At 41.2% G+C, this 20,777-nt stretch overlaps 1 protein-coding gene across 2 annotated transcripts; it reads left to right on the forward strand.

Moving 5' to 3' along the window:
* The first annotated feature begins 858 nt into the window (after positions 1–858).
* Positions 859–18,765, forward strand: insig2 (insulin induced gene 2). 2 transcript variants are annotated; one of them, XM_039818615.1, is made up of 7 exons: positions 859–1,013; positions 2,213–2,342; positions 6,591–6,763; positions 13,944–14,068; positions 14,389–14,555; positions 17,358–17,457; positions 17,585–18,765. In XM_039818615.1, the coding sequence occupies exons 2-7, from the start codon at positions 2,221–2,223 to the stop codon at positions 17,624–17,626; spliced, it is 729 nt and encodes a 242-aa protein (XP_039674549.1). In that variant the 5' UTR covers positions 859–1,013; positions 2,213–2,220; the 3' UTR covers positions 17,627–18,765. The 2 variants fall into 2 exon arrangements, with proteins under 2 accessions (XP_039674549.1, XP_039674548.1); XM_039818614.1 differs by having other exon boundaries at positions 860–1,013; positions 2,130–2,342.
* The last annotated feature ends 2,012 nt before the right edge of the window (positions 18,766–20,777 follow it).

Genomic DNA, 20,777 nt, shown 5'->3' on the forward strand with positions numbered 1-20,777 from the left:
GTGTGTGTGTGTGTGAGAGAGAGAGAGAGAGAGAGAAGAGACACACACACACACACTCTCTCTCTGTTTATTTTGATATAGCGCTTTAAATATCTGTACATATGTATATCTAAATTCTATCTTTACTTCTAGACTTATTTGTCTTAGAATTTTTGTTGTTGTTTTTGTTTCACATTGCTTAACTTTTGTTTTCATATTTGCTATGTAATAAATCCATCCTAATGTTTTAATGTTCATTTAACTGTTTATTGTGTTCTGTCTGAATAATGTATGTTGATGCTTTGGCAACATTGTTATTGAAACTTTCATACCAATAAAGCCCCTTTTGCATTTGAGAGAGAGAGAATGGAGAGAATTAGAGTAGCCTACATAATAGTTCTCTCCAAAATACGACTTTAAACATATTTTCAGTATCTCTCAACTCATTTTCAGGTTTAATTAATTACATTGATATGTAAAAAAATGAACATTTTAATATATCAATCTCATTTATTTATGATGTTATCCAGCTGTTCTGCAGACATAAATTAGTTTGGGGTTAATACCATAGACAGTATACAAGGTTAACCCTTGTGTTGTCTTCCCGTCAACCTTGAAAAAAACACTTTTTTTCCCCAACATTTTTGATGCCTTTTTTTCACAGTTTGTTTTTGCTTTTTCCAACGTTTCAAATTGTACAATTTTTCTTCTACACATTTTCAGCGCTTATTTCTACATCCCATATTTTATGATATAAAACAAAAATTTAAAACGGGTCAATTTGACCCGAAGTCAACACAAGGGTTAATACATGGAACGTAAACTCTAATCAAGTGATACGTCAGTTTTGTGTAACGTGTTTACGTCATGTCACGCTGATTGGGTGGATGTGTTTCATTCATCTTAGATAGCCGGAAGTAGTCTCAGTAGGGAGAGAAGAAGGCTAACTTATTTCGTGTTTTGCAGCCTGGTGTTAAACGTTGAGCTATTTTAAATGCCATATGGTTGTATTGGAACGTCTCTGTCAACATAAGGTAAACGTTATCTTTGAACTCAGCCAGTGTACTACGACGGGTAACGCCAACTGCGAATAACAAATGCAGTTAGCTAACGTTAGCTAGCCTATTACATACATAATGTTAATCGGGCTAGTCAACTAGCGTCACGCTAACTAATTTAGCATATCCGCTGCGTTCATAACTAGCTATATTTCTTAAAAAGTAACGTTATTAACTGTAATGTAGCTAGGTGTTGCATTGCCTCATTTTAACTTACTCATCAGCAGCAAGAATCTAGTAAAATACAGGCAAATGCTGCTGACGCTGCTTAATGATTAGCGCTTAGGCTAGCTAGCTAAATTCGTCAGGTAGCCAATTTATTGCCACAGCAACCCTGTCGATAGCTAACGTTAAGTCACTATTAGGAAATTAAAGTTCTAAAGGAAGCTGTGTTAAAGTAATGCCTTAGATGACCACACAGAGTCACGTGAGGTGAACTAACCCCAGTGTGTGCCTCTTGTATCATCATCGCACGAGAGCCACATTCTGGGCTAAAGGTGAGCGCAGTCCAACTCAAGAACCACAATGATCTTAAAGTCCAGTATGTGTGTGTGTGTGTGTGTGTGTGTGTGTGTGTGTGTGTGTGTGTGTGTTAGGGCTGCACGATATGAGGACAATATCTAATTACGATTATTTTGACCTATATTACGATTGCCATATGATTAACGATATTGATAGGGAATGATCATGTGTGTATCATTATTTTCATTGACTAATATTACATCTTAAAACATTAAAATGATTATAGTGTGATTATGTGTAGGCCGGGAGTCTCTGCAGCACCACAATACTTCATTTTAGAATGGTTTGACACATTTTGCCTTTAAAAAAAATATTGCGCCCCCCCCTCTGCGATTTGGATATTGCACTAGTCCATATTGGGATTTCCATAAAATTTTTAAAAAGTTGCACTTGTGTCAAAAAGTATAACCTTTAATTCTAATGGTCTGATTCCCTGCTAGGACGACAGATGTATGTATATGTTTGTGGATACAGACGGTCTAAAATGACTGAAAATGGCATAATGTAAATTGTGTTTTATGGTGGATTTTACAGTCTTTTCGTAATTCCCTGCCTGTCCTTGTTTTCCAGCTTGGCCTGGGATGTCGGAGGAGGACATTGAACTCACTGGCGGATGAAGACGTCACATACTTTTCTATATTTTCCTGACCTAGGCTTATGAATGTCCCTAACGCTGACGGCCATGAGCAACAGCACAGTGACCAGCAGCCAGCAGCAGTGGTTGGGGCCCGGGCAGATGCCACAGCCTTCCCGGGGCCCCTATATCTCAGTCATCACCAACAGGTTAGTGCTGCACCTTCTTCACGTTAGCTCACCTTAAGAAGAAAAACATGATGACCAAAGGCAGGGATTGTTTTTGTAAACCTACATTTCGATAATACTATTTATAATGGTGTGGCGATGAGACACTCGGCTCACGAGATTTGGTTCACAAGAACGAGACAAGATTTGAACACTATTTTAAAGAAAACTTAAAATGAATACAGGCGGTCATTGAAATATAATGACCTCATCCACATTGTTGGAATCATTTAAATATTGAGCTACAGCACTGAAAAACACGAACCTATAATTTCTGGAGCCTACTTCAAAACAACAGACTTCCACAATGCCTTTTTCCCCAACTCGCTTTCCACTCTCCACACCGCTGTCTTCGGACAAGAAGTCACCTCGTGAGATTGATAACATTGTTGGACAATGTTAATAACAATCTAGGCCTGCCACTACCAAAAAAAAAATCACTTTTAGTGGACAAAAATCAAGGATGCACAATTGCCCCATTACGTTACATTGCAGCTCGGTTCCCTCTGGTTTGTTACTGCAATCTCGCTCAATTAGGGCTGGGTACCGAATGTCTATACTTTTATGGTATCGGAAAAAATCCAATCCTATGAGTATCGAAATATTCTTTATCTTTCGGTGCCAAATTTCGGTTCCAAAAGCGCGTAAGCGTCTTAGCGTGTAAGCGCAAGCTTATCTGTCCTCTCTCATATTGACACAGAGCGGAGCTCCGACCGACACACACACACACACACACACACACACACGGAGAGGTGTGGACGGAGTAAACTGTCTGCAGTTATGTTGAAGTCACAGAGAGTCACGGTTGGTTTCAAGTGTAGTTACAGTTTTTTAAAACTTCAGGCAGACAGCGTTTGCTGCGATATGATATTAATGGCGAGCCGAAAGCGGTCGCTGTGCTGTTGACGTTAAACTTCCTCTTACAAGCAGCCACAACGGTGGTTTCTCTGCCCTGATGATTGACTGACAGGCTGAGCTTGCGAGGCAAGGCACTTTTATTAATGTTACTCTGAGTGAGCAGTTTTACCAGAATTTTTTAATTTTGATAACTGTTTTGATTCACAATTAAGGTGGAAAATAAAAGCTTTGTGTTTAATGTATTTTTGTTGATGTTGAAATGGATTTTAAAACATATGGTATCGAAAAAAGTATCGTTAGGAATCGGTATCGAAATTGGCACCGGATCGAAAGATTGTGAACGATACCCAGCCCTACGCTCAATACTGGAACAATTTCAAAGATCTTTGGTCACATCAATTTATTACACACAAGTGCATGATGAAATGGGGTCCAGGTTGAAACCCTTCCCCCCCCCCAAAAATGACCCTTTAAGACGAGGGGAGAACATTCTCTTTGTTCAATACCATTAAAAGTTAGGTTTTGGTGTCCGCTGCAGTCCGTGTGTCTCGGGCATGAGAGTGAGAGCGGCGGTGTCCTCTAACGTTCTAACCTGAGTTTCCGTCGTCCAGTAATTACCGGTCATTGACCGGTAAAAAGGGGTGAGGACCGACAGTTCCAATTGTCTCCGGTCTGAGTGACCAGTGGAAATAATTCCCTCCGCACAAACTGAATTGTGTTCAAATAGGTTAAAGTGATTTTCATATCTTTCACTCTACAAACCCCAATTCCAATGAAGTTGGTACGTTGTGTAAAATGTAAATAAAAACAGAATAGAATGATTTGAAAATCCTTTTCAACCTATATTCAATTGAATACACTACAAAGACAAGATATTTAATGTTCAAACTGATAAACTTTGTTTTTTTTTGCAAATATTCACTCATCGTGAATTTGATGTCTGCAACACGTTCCAAAAAGCTGCGACAGGGCCATGTTTACCTCGGTGTTAAATCACCTTTCCTTTAAACACTCAATAAGCGTTTGGGAAGTGAGGACACTAATAGTTGAAGCTGTGTAGGTGGAATTCTTTCCCATTCTTGCTTGATGTACGACTTCAGTTGCTCAACAGTCTGGGGTCTCCGTTGTTGTATTTTGTGCTTCATACTGTCCACACATTTTCAATAGTAGACAGGTCTGGACTGCAGGCAGGCCAGTCTAGTACCCACACTCTGTTACTACGAAGCCATGCTGTTGTAACGTGCAGAAGGAGGCTTAGCATTGTCTTGCTGAAATTAGCAGGGATGTCCCTGAAAGACGTTGCATGGAGTGCAGCGTATGTTGCTCCAAAACCTGTACCGTTAAGCATTAATGGTGCCTTTACATATGTGCAAGTTCCCATGCCATGGGCAGTAACGCACCCCCATACCATCACAGATGCTGGCTTTGCGCTGATAACAATCTGGATGGTCCTTTTCCTCTTTGGCCCAGAGGACATGACGTCCATGATTCAAAAACTATTTGAAAAGTGGACCTGTCAGACCACAGCACACTTTTCCACTTTGCGTCAGTCCATCTCAGTTGAGCTCGGGCCCAGAGAAGCCAGCGGCGTTTCTGGTGTTGTTGATATATGGCTTTGGCTTTGCATGGTAGAGTTTTATCTCACACTTGTGGATGAAGCGATGAACTGTTTTAACTGACAATGGTTTTCCGAAGTGTTCCTGAGCCCAGGTGGTAATATCCATTACATAATGAGGTTGGTTTTTAATGCAGTGCTGCCTGAGGGATTGAAGGTCACGGGGTCATGTTGGTTTTTGGCCTTGCTGCTTACGTGCAGAGATTTCTCCAGATTCTCTGAATCTTTTGATGATATTATGGACTGTAGACGACGTCCGTAGGTTCCTTGCAATTGTACGTAGAGAAACGTTCTTACATTGTTGGACAATTTGTTCACACATTTGTTCACAAAGTGGTGGAACTCGCCCCAGCCTGCAGGCATCAAATTCAAAAAGAGTGAATATTTGCAAAAAGACAAAGTTTGTCAGTTTGAACATTAAATATCTTGTCTTTGTAGTGTATTCAATTGAATATAGGATGAAATGGATTAGCAAATCACTGTATTCTGTTTTTATTTACATTTTACACAACGTCCCAACTTAATTGGAATTGGGGTTTGTATTAAAACAATAAACATGTTTTTTCCATTTAAAAAAATAAAAATAAAAAATAGACTAGCGTATGCGATAAGGGAAAGAACTATATGACGTGTTCTCGCTCTGATTGAATGCAGGAGTAGACTAGACGTACCGTAGATTTACAAACTACAAATGGCGAAAAGCAAGCAGGATGGTCAAAGAAAAAAAAAAAGCCAGACTTCGTCATCCTGGTTGTGTACTGATATCGCAAAACAACTTTTCACCTCGTCACGTTTTAATATCCACGTCTCTACTATTTATTTCATACCTCCACGCTGGTGATAGCATGCATTATGTTGTGTGGTTGTCCTCCGTTCGTCCCATTGTGGTGAATGCGATACCCCAGCACCGGTATCTGTGTAATTGGTGTTACACAGTGTCTGGGATTACACCAATTACATTACTAAAGGCCGTTTTTATGGTTCTGCGGAGGCTCCACGCAGAGCTTTCCCCGTAGCCTGCGTAAGTGGACTGAAGTTTATATATATGTGTGTGTGTGTGTGTGTGTGTGTGTGTGTGTGTGTGTGTGTGTGTGTGTGTGTGTGTGTGTGTGTGATAGAGCGAGGGAGAATGAGAGAGTGACGGCGATTAGCTTCAGAGCGAGTAGTGACTCTAGAGTCGTAGTGAGAGACACAAAGAGTCTCCTCTGTTCTTTCTGACCACAGTGGGAAATGTGTAGCAGGAGAAGTTAACCCTCTCCTTGATTTCACGTTGTTCATGGAGAAGGAGAACCAGGAAATGATTCGGGGGAAATGCAACGCTACCAAGCCACGGCCAAGCGACGTGCGTCGCTGCGACATGTAGTTAAATTTTTCGAGAGGTTCACGTCTGGCTACGACGTAGGGTCCGGCGTAGACGCAGAGGGGTCTGCGGGGGTACGCCATCGATTCGACGCAGAAGCATAAAAAGGCCTTTACCCACTGCCCCAACTATTGTTTTGCTTCTTTTTAAAAAAATAAATAAAAAAGAAACCTATTTAGTTCTTTTTTTACAGCAGTAGCAGGAGTCAGATTTCTCATGAGACAGAGACCGACAAAGTAAAAAGTAAAACTGCAGAATCAGATGATTTATATCATGTATAATAGGCTATATTTATATCATTTCTTAGTGTGTTTTCTTTTCAAATTCACTCGCGGCTTGTGGAATAAAAAACATCAGAGACTAGATTGCAATGACTCCTTTTAACTCTGCATTGTAGGACCACCAACCTGTTGATCCGAGGAGCCTTGCTGTTCTCTGTCGGCGTCTTCCTGGCCCTGGTGCTGAACTTACTTCAGGTGCAGAGGAACGTCACCCTCTTTCCCCCTGATGTCATCAGCAGTATCTTTTCCTCAGCCTGGTGGGTGCCGCCCTGCTGTGGCACAGCCTCAGGTATGTCAGCACAAATATGAGCGAAAAAAAACAGTATTTGAAATCTTCATTTCTCTTGATATCGTCTCCTCATCTTGCATTCCACCCAGTAATATAATTTTAAATTAGGGAGATTAAAGCCAACTTTATTTTTTGGTTAAGATAACAACTTAAATTTAATCCTTGGTTTACCCTTCAATTCAGTTTTGATTCTATAGTGTCAAATCATAACAGAAGTTATCTCAGTACACTTTACAGATAGAGAAGGTCTAGACCCCCATATTTATAGATTAGAGACCCAACAATTCCCCCCAAGGGCAAGCATTTAGTGCAATAGTGGTGAGGAAAAACCTCCTTTTAAACAGGCAAGAACTCGTGGTTCTGCCGGCTGGGAAACAGAGACACAGATACAGAAATATGATTTGATAATAATTATAGCAGCTGGCATTATGTGCAGTGGCAATTATAGTAATTCAATTCAATTGTATTTATTAGAAATGCACAGATTGACCGGCCGGTGACCGGAATTGGCCGATTTTCACGTGCTCGGCCATGACCGGTGACCGGTAGGTCAGTCTGACGTATGCAGATTTTATGCCAGTCAAATGTACTCGGGCGCTGCATGATTAACATCGCGCAAGATCAGCGCACCGCCGCTCAATTAGCTGTTTATGCAATGTTGTTATAAAGTCGTAATTATACACGGCTCTGAGCTGTCTGCTTTACTGATCTCAGCCGAGCTCTCTCTCCCCTCTGAGGCTGAATAAGTGGAACATGAAAACCGTGGGTCTCGTGAAATATGACCGCTACAGTTTATTGGAAAATAGCGTTGGGCAAACTGACTTTGATGAATTTACTGTTGATCAGACCCCAGATGAGACAAGAAGCTAACATTAGCGAACGCTGCGGTGACGGTCCCTCTGCCTCTGACGTCCGGCTGCAAGAGACGCTGTATTAAAAAAATTAATAAAAAGGAGACGCTGTATTCCTCCGACACGCTGTATTAACGTTACTGTTTAAAACGCTTTCCAGGTTAGTGGGGATGCATACCGCTCAAAACCAACATGAAAAAGTAGTAATCTTCCCCCAGCGTTTAGTTTGTTGCTAAACTGTGTGTAAAATGAGCGGTGATGTTTGTTTTCAAGTAATGTTACTGTTAACGTTCAAACAGGCCTGCGTGTGTGTTTTGAGAAATATCTTTATGCTGCAAGGCTATATTTATTATATTAAGTGTGATATTGGATGTGTAAAGAAGGAAATGGTTCTTACATTGAACTTTAGATGTGTGTGAATTTCCTACACCAGGAGTAATTTATATAATTCTATCTATTCAAAACATTTTCTATTAAAGAAAAGATAGAAAATAACTTTGTGTGTGCTGTAAAGTGGTTAGAAAAAATTTAATTGGAATCGGCTAAAATCGGTATCAGCTGACAAAAAAAAAAAGGAAGGGAAAGGAGTAATTGGGGCGGCTGTTTTTTATTTTTTATATCAAATAACAACCAAAAATTTTTTAAAAAAATTACAAAAAAAGAAAATATTACTACCCCCTTTTTTTTTTTTTTTAAAAACCCCCCACTTTTTCTTTTTTTTCCCCCAGAAAACCTCGGACAGACCCAGGCTCTTGGTGGGAGGTGTCTGACGGTGCCGGTTGGGGGTGTGATGAACAATGGCAATTGTAGTCACAATAAAGATAATGGAACTATAACTAGAAATAGTAGTTGTAGTAGTACATTGCGTAGCAAGGGCGTAAAAGTGCGTAGCAGCGCATGCAGGGTGTAGCAGAACGTAGCAGGGCACTGCAGGGTGTTGCAGGGAATACAGATAATAGAACTATGACTAGAAATAATACTAGTAGCAGTGCAGGGCGTAGCAGGGCTTCTAGCAGGACCACGGCAGCAGCTGCAGACACGATCCAGGTGCCACCCCAATCCAAGGAAATCTTCTGCCATATACACTCACCTAAAGGATTATTAGGAACACCCTACTAATACCGTGTTTGACCCCCTTTCGCCTTCAGAACTGCCTTATTTCTTCGTGGCATTGATTCAACAAGGTGCTGGAAGAATTCTTTAGAAATGTTGGCCCATATTGAGAGGATAGCATCTTGCAGTTGATGGAGATTTGTGGGATGCACATCCAGGGTACGAAGCTCCCGTTCCACCACATCCCAAAGATGTTCTATTGGGTTGAGATCTGGTGAATGTGGGGCCATTTTAGTACAGTGAACTCATTGTCATGTTCAAGAAACCAATTTGAAATTATCCGAGCTTTGTAACCTGGTGCATTATCCTGCTGGAAGTAGCCATCAGAGGATGGGTACATGGTGGTCATAAAGGGATGGACATGGTCAGAAACAATGCTCAGGTAGGCTGTGGCATTTAAACAATGCCCAATTGGTACTAAGGGGCCTAAAGTGTGCCAAGAAAACATCCCCCACACCATTACACCACCACCACCAGCCTGCCCAGTGGTAACACGGTTACATGTTCTCATTCTGTTTACGCCAAATTCTGACTCTACCATCTGAATGTCTCAACAGAAATTGAGACTCCTCAGACCAGGCAACATTTTTACAGTCTTTAACTGTCCGATTTTGGTGAGGTCGTGCAAATTGTAGCCTCATTTTCCTATTTTTAGTGGAGATGAGTGGTACCCGGTGGGGTCTTCTGCTAGTGTTGACCCAAGGTTGTTCGTGTTGTGGCTTCAGAAATGCTTTGCTGCTTACCTCGGTTGTATCAAGTGGTTATTTGAGTCAAAGTTGATCTTCTATCAGCTGGAATCAGTCGGCCCATTCTCCTCTGACCTCTAGCATCAACAAGGCATTTTCGCCCCCCAGGACTGCAGCATACTGGATGTTTTTCCTTTTTCAGACCAGTCTTTGTAAACCCTAGAAATGGTTGTGTGTAGGGCTGCAACAACGAATCGATAAAATCGATAAAATTCGATTACTAAAAAAGTTGGCAACGAATTTCATTATCGATTCGTTGTGTCGAATCGATTAACTATTACGCCACTCAGTCGCGGAGATAAAAATTTGTTTTAGTTGAGCACAGAGAGAAGCAGCGCGGAGCGGCGTGGAGCGGCGCAGTGCGGAATGAAAGAAAAGAAAAAGAGCAGAGCGGGGGTAGAGGAAATATGGAGAGAGACCGGAGAGACCCGTAACGTTGTTCTGAAACACACGGCGGAGGCAGAGAAATCAGTACGACCTAAGTCATCCAAGGTGTGGGAGCATTTCACACTAAATAAATCAAAAACGTGTTAATTGCAAGATAAGCAAAAGCGACACGGCATGGCACGGGCGCACCACGGTGATGAGTCAGCACCTAAAACGTAAACATTGGAGTCTTTGACAAGGAGGAAGGGAGTTCAACAGCACGGTAAAGTCACTACACTATCCTACTTCTGTTCCGTTCTGAAGTGAGGAACGTAACGTCCCTCCAGTAGCTCTTGTGGTGCTGGTGTTTACTCGTTATCCAGCTTCACTAGCATGACAAGCTAGCGTTAGCTCGCTAATAACAGTAATAAAGCATTCACCCGCCTTTTTTGGCCCATTAATTTTTCAATCTGTTGTCATATATATTCTGTTCTTTGTCCCATATCAGTTATTGTTGACAAATATATTAGTGTGTGGTGTATAAATGAACTTAACTTGCACTTACTACAATGATGGTGATAATTTAATGAATAAGTGTGTGTGTGTCTGTCTGTCTGTCTGTGTGTGTGTGTCTTCTCTGTATCTGCTATTTGGGTTACTTACCTTTACACAACTATTAACTAAAACAACAAGTATGTATGTATTGAATTGATGTAAATTAATGCTTTTTTTTTTTTTTATCCGATTAATCGAAAAAATAATCGACAGATTAATCGATTATTAAAATAATCGTTAGTTGCAGGGCTAGTTGTGTGTGAAAATCCCAGTAACTGAGCAGATTGTGAAATACTCAGACCAGCCCGTCTGGCACCAACAACCATGCCATGCTCAAAGTTTCTTAGATCACCTTTCTTTCCCATTCTGACATTCAGTTTGGAGTTCAGGACATTGTCTAGACCTGGACGACACCCCTAAATGCATTGAAGCAGCTGCCGTGTGATTGGTTGATTAGATGATTGCATTAACGAGAAATCTTACAGGTGTTCCTAATAATCCTTTAGGTGAGTGTACATGTGGAAATCAAATTATCTAGCATTTTAAAGACTGATACTGGTATCCAAATGCGAAATGAATAAAAAAGATATATCAGCCTAAGAAGTATATCCATCCCAATTGTTTCAATTCTACAAAATAATGAAAGTGGGAGAAACTCCCACCATGCCAGATCAGATTTTATTTGAGCAATTAATCTACCACAATTCCTTAAAAATCCTTAAAATGTCAAATATGTTGTGTACAACGATATTATGAGTTCCTCCTCTGTCAGATATTATTGTATGATTCTTTCTTCTCATTTCTGCTGTGTTCCAAATATAACCAATCTATTCTATGAAATGCTTTCACAGCTGAAAAGAACTGAAGGTCGTTTTAATTTTTTGTGCCACTGAAATTATATTGAGGGTTTGTCTGTTATTTATTCCCTGTCTGCAGAGCTGTATTGATTAACATTACCTGAATTATGTAGACACCACGATTCATTTAATCAAAGTTCAATTAGATACTTTTATTTTACTGAGCTAAACAAATTAATTCAGTGGTATACGCAATTGTGCAACTATAGCTCATGGCATTTAAAAAAAAGAAAAGAAAGAAAAGTGGACCATGCAGGAGTATGACCACACACACACACACACAGCCTTACATATGAATGCACAGCATGCTCACCAGGCTCGACTAGCCGCATTATTGAAATGTTGTCCCCTGGGTGTAAAGCTGTGGATGGAAATGCAGCGCTGACTGTTCCAAAGCACAACAGCCCGAGGCTCTCTCTTCCCCAGCCACACCACCCCTCCTGCAGAAGCCAGTCGCTTCCACTTGTTGCTAACACACACTTTGTCCCCCCAGGGAAGGGCAACTGCGTTTTGTTGTCAGTGCAGAAATTAATTAGTTTTGAAGCCACGTTAGTTAGGTCAGAGGTTATTAGGATGTGAGCTGTGATGCAAATCAAGGCAGTTTATTTTTCACAATATTAACTGGCAGTGTCTGAGTGTCTCTTTTTTTGCAAGCTTGGGCAAGGAAATTAAATAATTAGCAGTTCCTGTTGAAGTAAATTAGACACATTAAGATTCATCATAGTCATCTATTTATTCATTCATTCATTCATTCATTTATTCGCACACTCAAACTGACCATGAAGTGGGAAATCAGTTGACCTAAAGTAATGACTCTATAGCACAACAGATAGTAAGCGTCCTGTTTTGATATAGAGCCGCAGTTTTGTCTTAATTTGATTGGCTCATTGTCAAAAGAAGGTTGGCCAGCAACGACGAAGTGTGAACATCCAATCATTCTCTATTTTACAGAGGCAATAAAGTGTTACTGTCTCAGATTTTTACCTCTGTTCCCCAGTACCCGTGTTCACCGTACCCAAGAAATATTACCATCACATCATACAAAGGCTCTGGCCCAGGGGCCCCCTGGTCTCGCGGTGCCAGACACACAGCGCTTTGGAGATAGGTCTGGCTACACCACTGATCTATTCTGGGATAGGGGAGAAAAAAAAATTCTGGCTTGTTCTTCTTTCTTTGCTATGCCTGATATACTCACCCAGTCATGTAACCTTTTCATCAGGATGTGATGGTCTTCTGTGTCAAATGCCCAGCTGAGGTCAAGACGTACCAACACAGAACAATTAGGCCTGTCACGATAGTCAATAAATCAATTAATCGCACGATTAAAAAAAAATGAGCTCGATAATTTTTCCGGCCGCGATAAATTTCATTTGCTTGCTTGTTTGTTTTTCTCGCTCTCGCTCTCTCTACCAGAGAGACTGGAGGACCACTCTCGGTTCCTTAGCATAACGAGGAGTGAACCCTCTTGTCAGTCGCATGGTCTTTGTGTGGGGGCGGGACTCCGGAGAGATAGAGAGAAACGCTACTTGAGGGTTAGGGTTTAGCAGGGTTTCCCGCAGCACTTTGCAGTTAAGGCGCCGTCAAAAAGAAAGAAAGTGTATGAGCGATATTCACTGGGTTACTCGGCGTCCTGTTTTCTCCCTTCCATTCCAAACCACACAGCTGACAACCTGCAGGTGGAGACAGGCTCGGACATACACGCCGCTGTGGACTTGTCAGTCTCGCAAGCGGTTTCAGGAAAGTGGCTGCATGTGTCTGACAATGCACAGAACATTAACCAGTACAAGGCAAGCCTACAGCTGTCCGCGGACACAGAGCGTGGAAAGTGTGTCAGAGTTGCGCCAGTGTTTGTGTGCGTTTGTGTGTGTGTCGGCCCCCACGAAGCTCCGACCTGCAGAGGAGCAGAAGCCGCACCTTCGCCAAAATGAAGACTGAAAAACACAACTATTTTGGTACAAAAATGTACTCGCCATGTGGCAGATAGCCATGTAGATATGAATTATATATTATTTAAATTTAATATTTAGTGTTAGATAATTGTTAAATGTAGTACAGAGTCTGTAGTCTATCGCACAAACACTCGAGGAATGAAGCAAACATGTGACAGCCAGTAGGCTATGAATTACCTGGGAGAACATACCCCAAACGGCAATTCCACAACTGTACATCAGCGTGAAAGACGACATACTGAAGGACATCAAAGACATATTGTGGATATTTAAAATGTCTTCCAGTTCCAGTGTTACATATTCTTTAGAAATAAAAGTTTTTTGAAAAGGTGTACCTGCATTATTATGCCATTATCATTATATCAGATGAAAATGGTCTCTCAACGACAATATTATCGTTTATCGCAATAATTTCTGGGATTTGTTATCGTGACAGGCCTAAGAACAATTCCCCACATCGGAGGACATTAAAATATCATTAGAAACCCTCAGAGCAGTTTCTGTAGAGTGCTTTTTCTGAAAACCCTGACTGAAATTGATCATAAATGATGTCTCTCCGACACAGCAGTTAGTTAGTTGGTTGGCCACAACCTTCTCTAACATTTTCGACAAAAATGCTTATTCTCAGCCTCCATTAATACCTCCAGACATGTTGAGTTTGCCACCATAGTAGTGAAAGCTGGTTGTGTTGTGTCTTGATTTTTCTGCTCCGTTTATTCTGTCTTCCTTTTTCCCCCTCGCAGCAATGATCGGGCTGTTGTACCCCTGCATCGACAGCCATCTGGGTGAGCCACACAAGTTCAAGCGGGAATGGTCCAGTGTGATGCGCTGCGTGGCGGTGTTTGTGGGCATCAACCACGCTAGTGCTGTATCCTTAAAGTTTTGGAGCTGTATGCATCTGTTGCTGTTCAGTTCAGTGGTAAGGGTTAAATGTTGGTGGGAAAAACAACCAGTCCGTCTAAGACTTTGATAGCTTACAGTATTTCTCCCCCGTGAATATTGGCAGAGCCTTGTGTGAACACTGTCGTACATCAATGTTTAAGCAGCGGAATGCACTCTGATGATTTGATGGCTAACTGGGTAAAAGGTAGAGCTGTCCTGTACGTCTGCACTGTAACGCAGCTATGTAAACAAGTTTGGAGCTACCAGCCGTTGACTGCTTGGTCCTTGACCCTACCTTTTTGTCAGAAAGTGGACTTTGCCAACAACGTCCAGCTGTCTCTGACTCTGGCGGCGCTCTCCGTCGGTCTGTGGTGGACGTTTGACCGCTCCCGCAGCGGCTTTGGCCTGGGAGTCAGCATTGCCCTGTTGGCAACGCTGGCCACCCAACTCCTGGTTTATAATGGAGTCTTTCAGTAAGTTCCCTCACACCTAGTTTGCATATTGATAGGGTTTGGAAACCAACGGACTATGATGAACAGAAAACCTTTATTGTATAGGTACAGTGCTCAGCATAATTGAATACACCCATGCTAAAAAAATATCTTTTGGAAACTGATCTTAATGCCTTTTTATTAAAAAAAAAAATAAGGAAAAATCCAACCTTTTAAGGACACCACTTTTCTTTTTGAATGAAAAATATAATATAGTATCATAAATAAATAAATGTTCTTCCTTTAAAATAAAGGGGGCATAAGTAAGTACACCCCAATGTTAAATTCCCATAGAGGCAGGCAGGCCATTTTTTTTTTTTTTTTTTTTTTTTTTTTTTTTATTATTTTTTTTTTTTTTTTTTTTTTTTTTTTTTTTTTTTTTTTTAAATTTTATTTTTTTTTTTAAGTTTTTAAATAAAAAAAAAAAAAAAAAAAAAAAAAAGTAAATATTTCATGGATCCAGGATACTATACATCCTGATAAAGTTCCATTGGCCTCTGGAATTAAAATAGCCCCCCCCCCCCACATCATCACATACCCTTCACCATCCCTAGAGATTGGCATGGGGTACTTTCCATAAGATCATCCCTCAATGCAAATCAAATCAGCTATTAGGCTAACTGAAATAAAACCATGCCAATCTCTAGGTATGGTGAAGGGTATGTGATGATGTAGGGGGGGCTATTTTAATTCCAAAGGCCAAGGGAACTTTATCAGGATGCATAGTATCCTGAATCCATGAAATAACTGGCCTGCCTGCCTCTATGGGAATTTAACATAGGGGTGTACTGACTTATGCCTCCTGTATTTTAAGGAAGAACATTTATTTATTTACGATACATTATTCATTCACAAAGAAAATTGGTGTCCTTAAAGGTTGGATTTTTCCAAAAAAAATTTAATTAAGGCATTACGGTCAATTTCAAAAGATTTTTTTTTTTTCATTCCTCTTTTTAGTCAACTTTAGCATGGGTGTATTCACTTATGCTGAGGACTGTAATACCGTAATTTTCTGTGTATCAAGGATATTTTTTTTAAAGACTGTATAGCTACATTATGTTTTGCCTTTAAAAGTTGTTATATGGTAGTGTTACCTGTACAGTGTGTAGCTACGCCCTCCAAACTCAAGATAATCCGAGCAAAACCTCGGTCAAAGTTAAGTGTTGGTATGTATGTATATACAGTACAGGCCAAAAGTTTGGACACACCTTCTCATTCAATGCGTTTCCTTTATTTTCATGACTATTTATATTGTATATTCTCACTGAAGGCATCAAAACTTAACAAAAAAGTGTGAAATAACTGAAAACATGTCTTATATTCTAGTTTCTTCAAATTAACCACCCTTTGCTCTGATTACTGCTTTGCACACTCTTGGCATTCTCTTGATGAGCTTCAAGAGGTAGTCACCTGAAATGGTTTTCCAACAGTCTTGAAGGAGTTCCCAGAGATGCTTAGCACTTGTTGGCCCTTTTGCCTTCACTCTGCGGTCCAGCTCACCCCAAACCATCTTGATTGGGTTCAGGTCCGGTGACTGTGGAGGCCAGGTCATCTGGTGCAGCACTCCATCACTCTCCTTCTTGGTCAAATAGCCCTTACACAGCCTGGAGGTGTGTTTGGGGTCATTGTCCTGTTGAAAAATAAATTATGGTCCAACTAAACGCAGATGGGATGGCATGTCGCTGCAGGATGCGGTGGTAGCCATGCTGGTTCAGTATGCCTTCAATTTTGAATAAATCCCCAACAGTGTCACCAGCAAAGCACCCCCACACCATCATACCTCCTCCTCCATGCTTCATGGTGGGAACCAGGCATGTCGAATCCATCCGTTCACCTTTTCTGCGTCGCACAAAGACACGGCGGTTGGAACCAAAGATCTCAAATTTGGCTCATCAGACCAAAGCACAGATTGCCATTAATGTCCATTCCTTGTGTTTCTTGGCCCAAACAAATCTCTTCTGCTTGTTGCCTCTCCTTAGCAGTGGTTTCCTAGCAGCTACTTGACCATGAAGGCCTGATTCGCGCAGTCTCCTCTTAACAGTTGTTCTAGAGATGTGTCTGCTGCTAGAACTCTGTGTGGCATTCATCTGGTCTCTAATCTGAGCTGCTGTTAACTTGTGATTTTTGAGGCTGGTGACTCGGATGAACTTATCCTCAGCAGCAGAGGTGACTCTTGGTCTTCCTTTCCTGGGGCAGTCCTCATGTGAGCCAGTTTCGTTGTAGCGCTTGATGGTTTTTGCGACTGCACTTGGGGACACATTCAAAGTTTTCACAATTTTCCGGACTGACTGACCTTTATTTGTTAAAGTAATGATGGCCACTCGTTTCTCTTTACTTAGCTGATTGGTTCTTGCCATAATATGAATTCTAACAGTTGTCCAATAGGGCTGTTGGCTGTGTATCAACCTGACTTCTGCACAACACAACTGATGGTCCCAACCCCATTAATAAGGGAAAAAATTATTCCACAAAACCATTTCAGGTGACTACCTCATGAAGCTCATTGAGAGAACACCAAGGGTTTGCAGCGCTATCAAAAAGCCAAGTGTGGCTACTTTGAGGAATCTAAAATATAAGACATGTTTTCAGTTATTTCACACTTTTGTTAAGTACATAATTCCATATGTGTTCATTCATAGTTTTGATCCTTTCAGTGAGAATCTACAATGTAAATAGTCATGAAAATAAAAACGCATTGAATGAGAAGGTGTGTCCAAACTTTTGGCCTGTACTGTATTGTTTAAAGAATCAAGAGTTGCTGTCATGTGCTTCTTCTCTGCACAGGTATACTTCTCCAGATTTCCTATATATTCGCTCCTGGTTACCTTGCATCTTCTTCGCAGGGGTGATAACTATGGGAAACATAGGACGGCAGCTAGCCTTGGTAAGAAATTGGAATAACTTCAGTAAATCTGCTAAATTAGCTAATCTACGTTATACACTCAAAGACACCAGCCATGAAGGTACATTCAGCTGTTCTGTCAACATTTTTTTTTTTTCTTTTCTCTCAGTATGAATACAAATTTATTCAGGAAAAGACCCATCAGGACTGAGGGATTTCATCAGGCCTCTGCTCCAGATGATGGTAAAGCCAGAGGCAGGTCGGAGAGAACATCTGCACGCAGCATAGACCGGGACTGGCTGGCCCTGGATCAGCCACTTAGGCAGGAGTGCTGGACTGGTGCTTTCTGCCGGACAAGACAGTATTTTTGATAGGCTCTCGTCAGCCCATTCAGAGCTCAGGGCGGCCCACTGGCTATATTCTAACCTGAGCTGAAACGAGCAACGAGAGCAGAGTTTGTTGCGTTTTTCTTTCTTTTTTTTTCTTCTTTGGTGCAGTTTATCTCTACTTACCTGGGAAGGGATTAGCAGCGAAGCATCTATCGTTCTTCAGATCAGCTCGAATGTTTGAAACCTTTGGCTTTGTCGTGCCAAACGCAGTCCCACTGGATCAGTTTTAAATACTGCTCTTATCTCCGGAGTCTTTCACAGCCTTCACGTATCAGTGGAGAACACACAGCCTAGTTGACTTGTATCTAAAAAGATATGCATCTACGTACCAGACTGTTTATTTGAATGTTATTATTAAATTAGCTTATGTCTACATTTCGGTTTTCTTGATAAAGGAATGACCTGCGCTGTACGCTTGTCTGCACTGGCAGCGAGGACCCCTGTAGTGGACTACTACCGGCCACACCTGCCCCGCTCGTCACCAACATGTGCAGTATTATCGGACCTAAAGAATGAAAGGATACATGGAAGGACAGTGCTTTTTAGCCTGACATCGCCAGACCAAAGAGTTAGCCTGGAACCTCTCAGTTCATTTTTTGATTTCCAAGCGGTGTTCTCAACCGCTGTAGAGCAGAATGCCTCTAGATGGATATGCTAAGCGATGGACAAATGTAGACTGGCTACAGTGCGCAGAGGTGAGCTGTGACGACGTGGCATCCAAATGTCTGTGAATGAGTGTTGCTGTTTTTGCCATAAGCATTTGAAAATGGTACTTCAACAGAAAGTTCCACCGTCAGCTACAGATATCTTGGTTGTTTCTGAAAATGCCTCATCGGCACTCCTTTTTTTACTAAGCTAGGTTAGTGCAAAGGCTCCACAAGTTATGAGACCATGATCTGGTCGGAGGGGGACCACACACTTCTGCAATACAAAAATTAAATAAAAGAAAAACCCCATTCGCTCAGATTTGTCTGGTTCCCAGGCTATGGAGCGTTCTTATTGATTATTCAAAGCTCCGAGGGTTTTGGTTGGGAGTGAATGGTACATTTTGGAATTTACAATGTCTTAGGGAGTTAGTTTCAGCCATGCATGAAGACAGGGTTGAGTTTTAAACACGTGAAGATGTTTTCTGAAAGATTTCCCTTTATTGTAGAGCCATTCATATTTTTTTAAGTACTGGGATCAGGGATCAACATTTATCCAAATATAATCTGTAGCCTTTTCAGTTTCCTGGTAAAAAAATAAAAAAATTAAAAATGGCCAAAGAGCAGAGTTTGCCTGTCCCGAAACAGCAGGAATGCCAAATGTCCCAGCTTATTTTCTTCACAGCACTTGTCTAAAACTTGATGGTTATCCTTTATAAACCATAGGTGTTGAATACCTAAAATATAAGACTATATATAATGGTGGTAGGTAGGTAGAACTTAAAGGGGTTGTATTCAAAATTCTGAAAAAAATAAATAAATAGTGGATAGCCTCCACACAGCTCTCGCAGACCGCTCCCCAATACGTGAAATGTCCAGGGTTTTTTCAAGACAACATGCGCTCACGTGCACGCATGGCTGGACCAACTATCAAAGCAAAGAGCAGAGAAGCTCAGATTAGAACCCACACAGAGGGAGTGGGACTTCATTCTCTGCTCAAGATGCCATTAATCCACTATAACTTAAAGGACAATTCCGGCGCAAAACAAACCTAGGGGTTATTAACAAATTAACAAGTTATTAACGTACCCACTCGATCGCTCTCCGGGACATGTTTTCATGCTAATCGAATGGGTTTGTAGCTTGAAACTAGCGCGGACCGCTGATTAGCTTACAACGCTAGTATTCGGGGCACAGGGAAAGTAAAAACAAATCGCTATTTATACCACTAACAAGGCTCAAAATAGCACCACACTTGGACTGTAGCATAATGAGGGTCCCTACATGTTAACCGAGGCATTGAGAACATTGGAAGTGTACAGACAGTTTATTGAATGAAGAGCTGCGGGAGCTCTGTGAAAGGACTACGAGAGAGAGAGCTACTGGTAGTCAATGCGGCAACACACCCTCGTACTTCGAGAAACTGGTGGTGTACCTGCGGACGTTGTGAAGCTATGGCCACCCAACAGGAGTGTCTGTGTTGCATGGAGTGGGACCTGTTGCATCGCGACACCCAAGAGACGCTGTGTTTTGTGCAGTCTGAAGATTTCCCCTCTCTGATAAACAGGGCTGTTCTTGAAACTTTTTTCCATGTCCCAAAAATAAATTGGAGACCGCGACCCAGACCGGAGGGACCAGATGGACAGTTATCCACTGAGTAAGTAGCTACACTAGACAAGTTATGTTTTACATCGGTGCGATTATTTTAGCTATATTGAGCAAATTTCTTTTGATTTTTAGTTTGCATCGCCAGCTGTAAGTCATGACTGGTTTTCAAGGCGGGACGCGTATAAACATGAACGGTACAGTCTTTATACTCTAACGTTGTTCGTCTGTACACTTACAAAATTCTCAATGCCTCTGTTAACGTGTAGGGACCCCTCATTATGCTACCATGGAAGTGTGGTGCTATTTTGAGCCTTGTTAGTGGTATAGAGATAGAGATTTGTTTTTACTTTCCCTTTGCCCGAATACTAGTGTTGTAAGCTAATCAGCGGTCCGCTAGCTTCAAAACCGTTCGATTAGCATGAAAACATGTCCCAGAGAACTACTCGAGTAGGTACACGTTATTAACCCTTCATTTTAGCGAATAGTCCTTTAACTAGCAGATTATTAGTTTCGCTCTATTATGTTCTGAATATCGGTAAAGCCCTTTACAGTAGGGCTGCATGATAAATATGAATATCGTTAATACGATGATTGTAAATAGATATTTACATACTCAGTTCTGCCTTCTGCTAAAATACAATTGCTTGTTGAATAATTTTTTATTTCCAACATTCTTTTCTTGAATAAATTGAACATTGAATTGATTATAAAGGCACCACTA

The sequence above is a fragment of the Perca fluviatilis genome, chromosome 12 (genome assembly GCF_010015445.1).
Source record: "Perca fluviatilis chromosome 12, GENO_Pfluv_1.0, whole genome shotgun sequence".
In the NCBI taxonomy this organism is placed as follows: domain Eukaryota; kingdom Metazoa; phylum Chordata; class Actinopteri; order Perciformes; family Percidae; genus Perca; species Perca fluviatilis.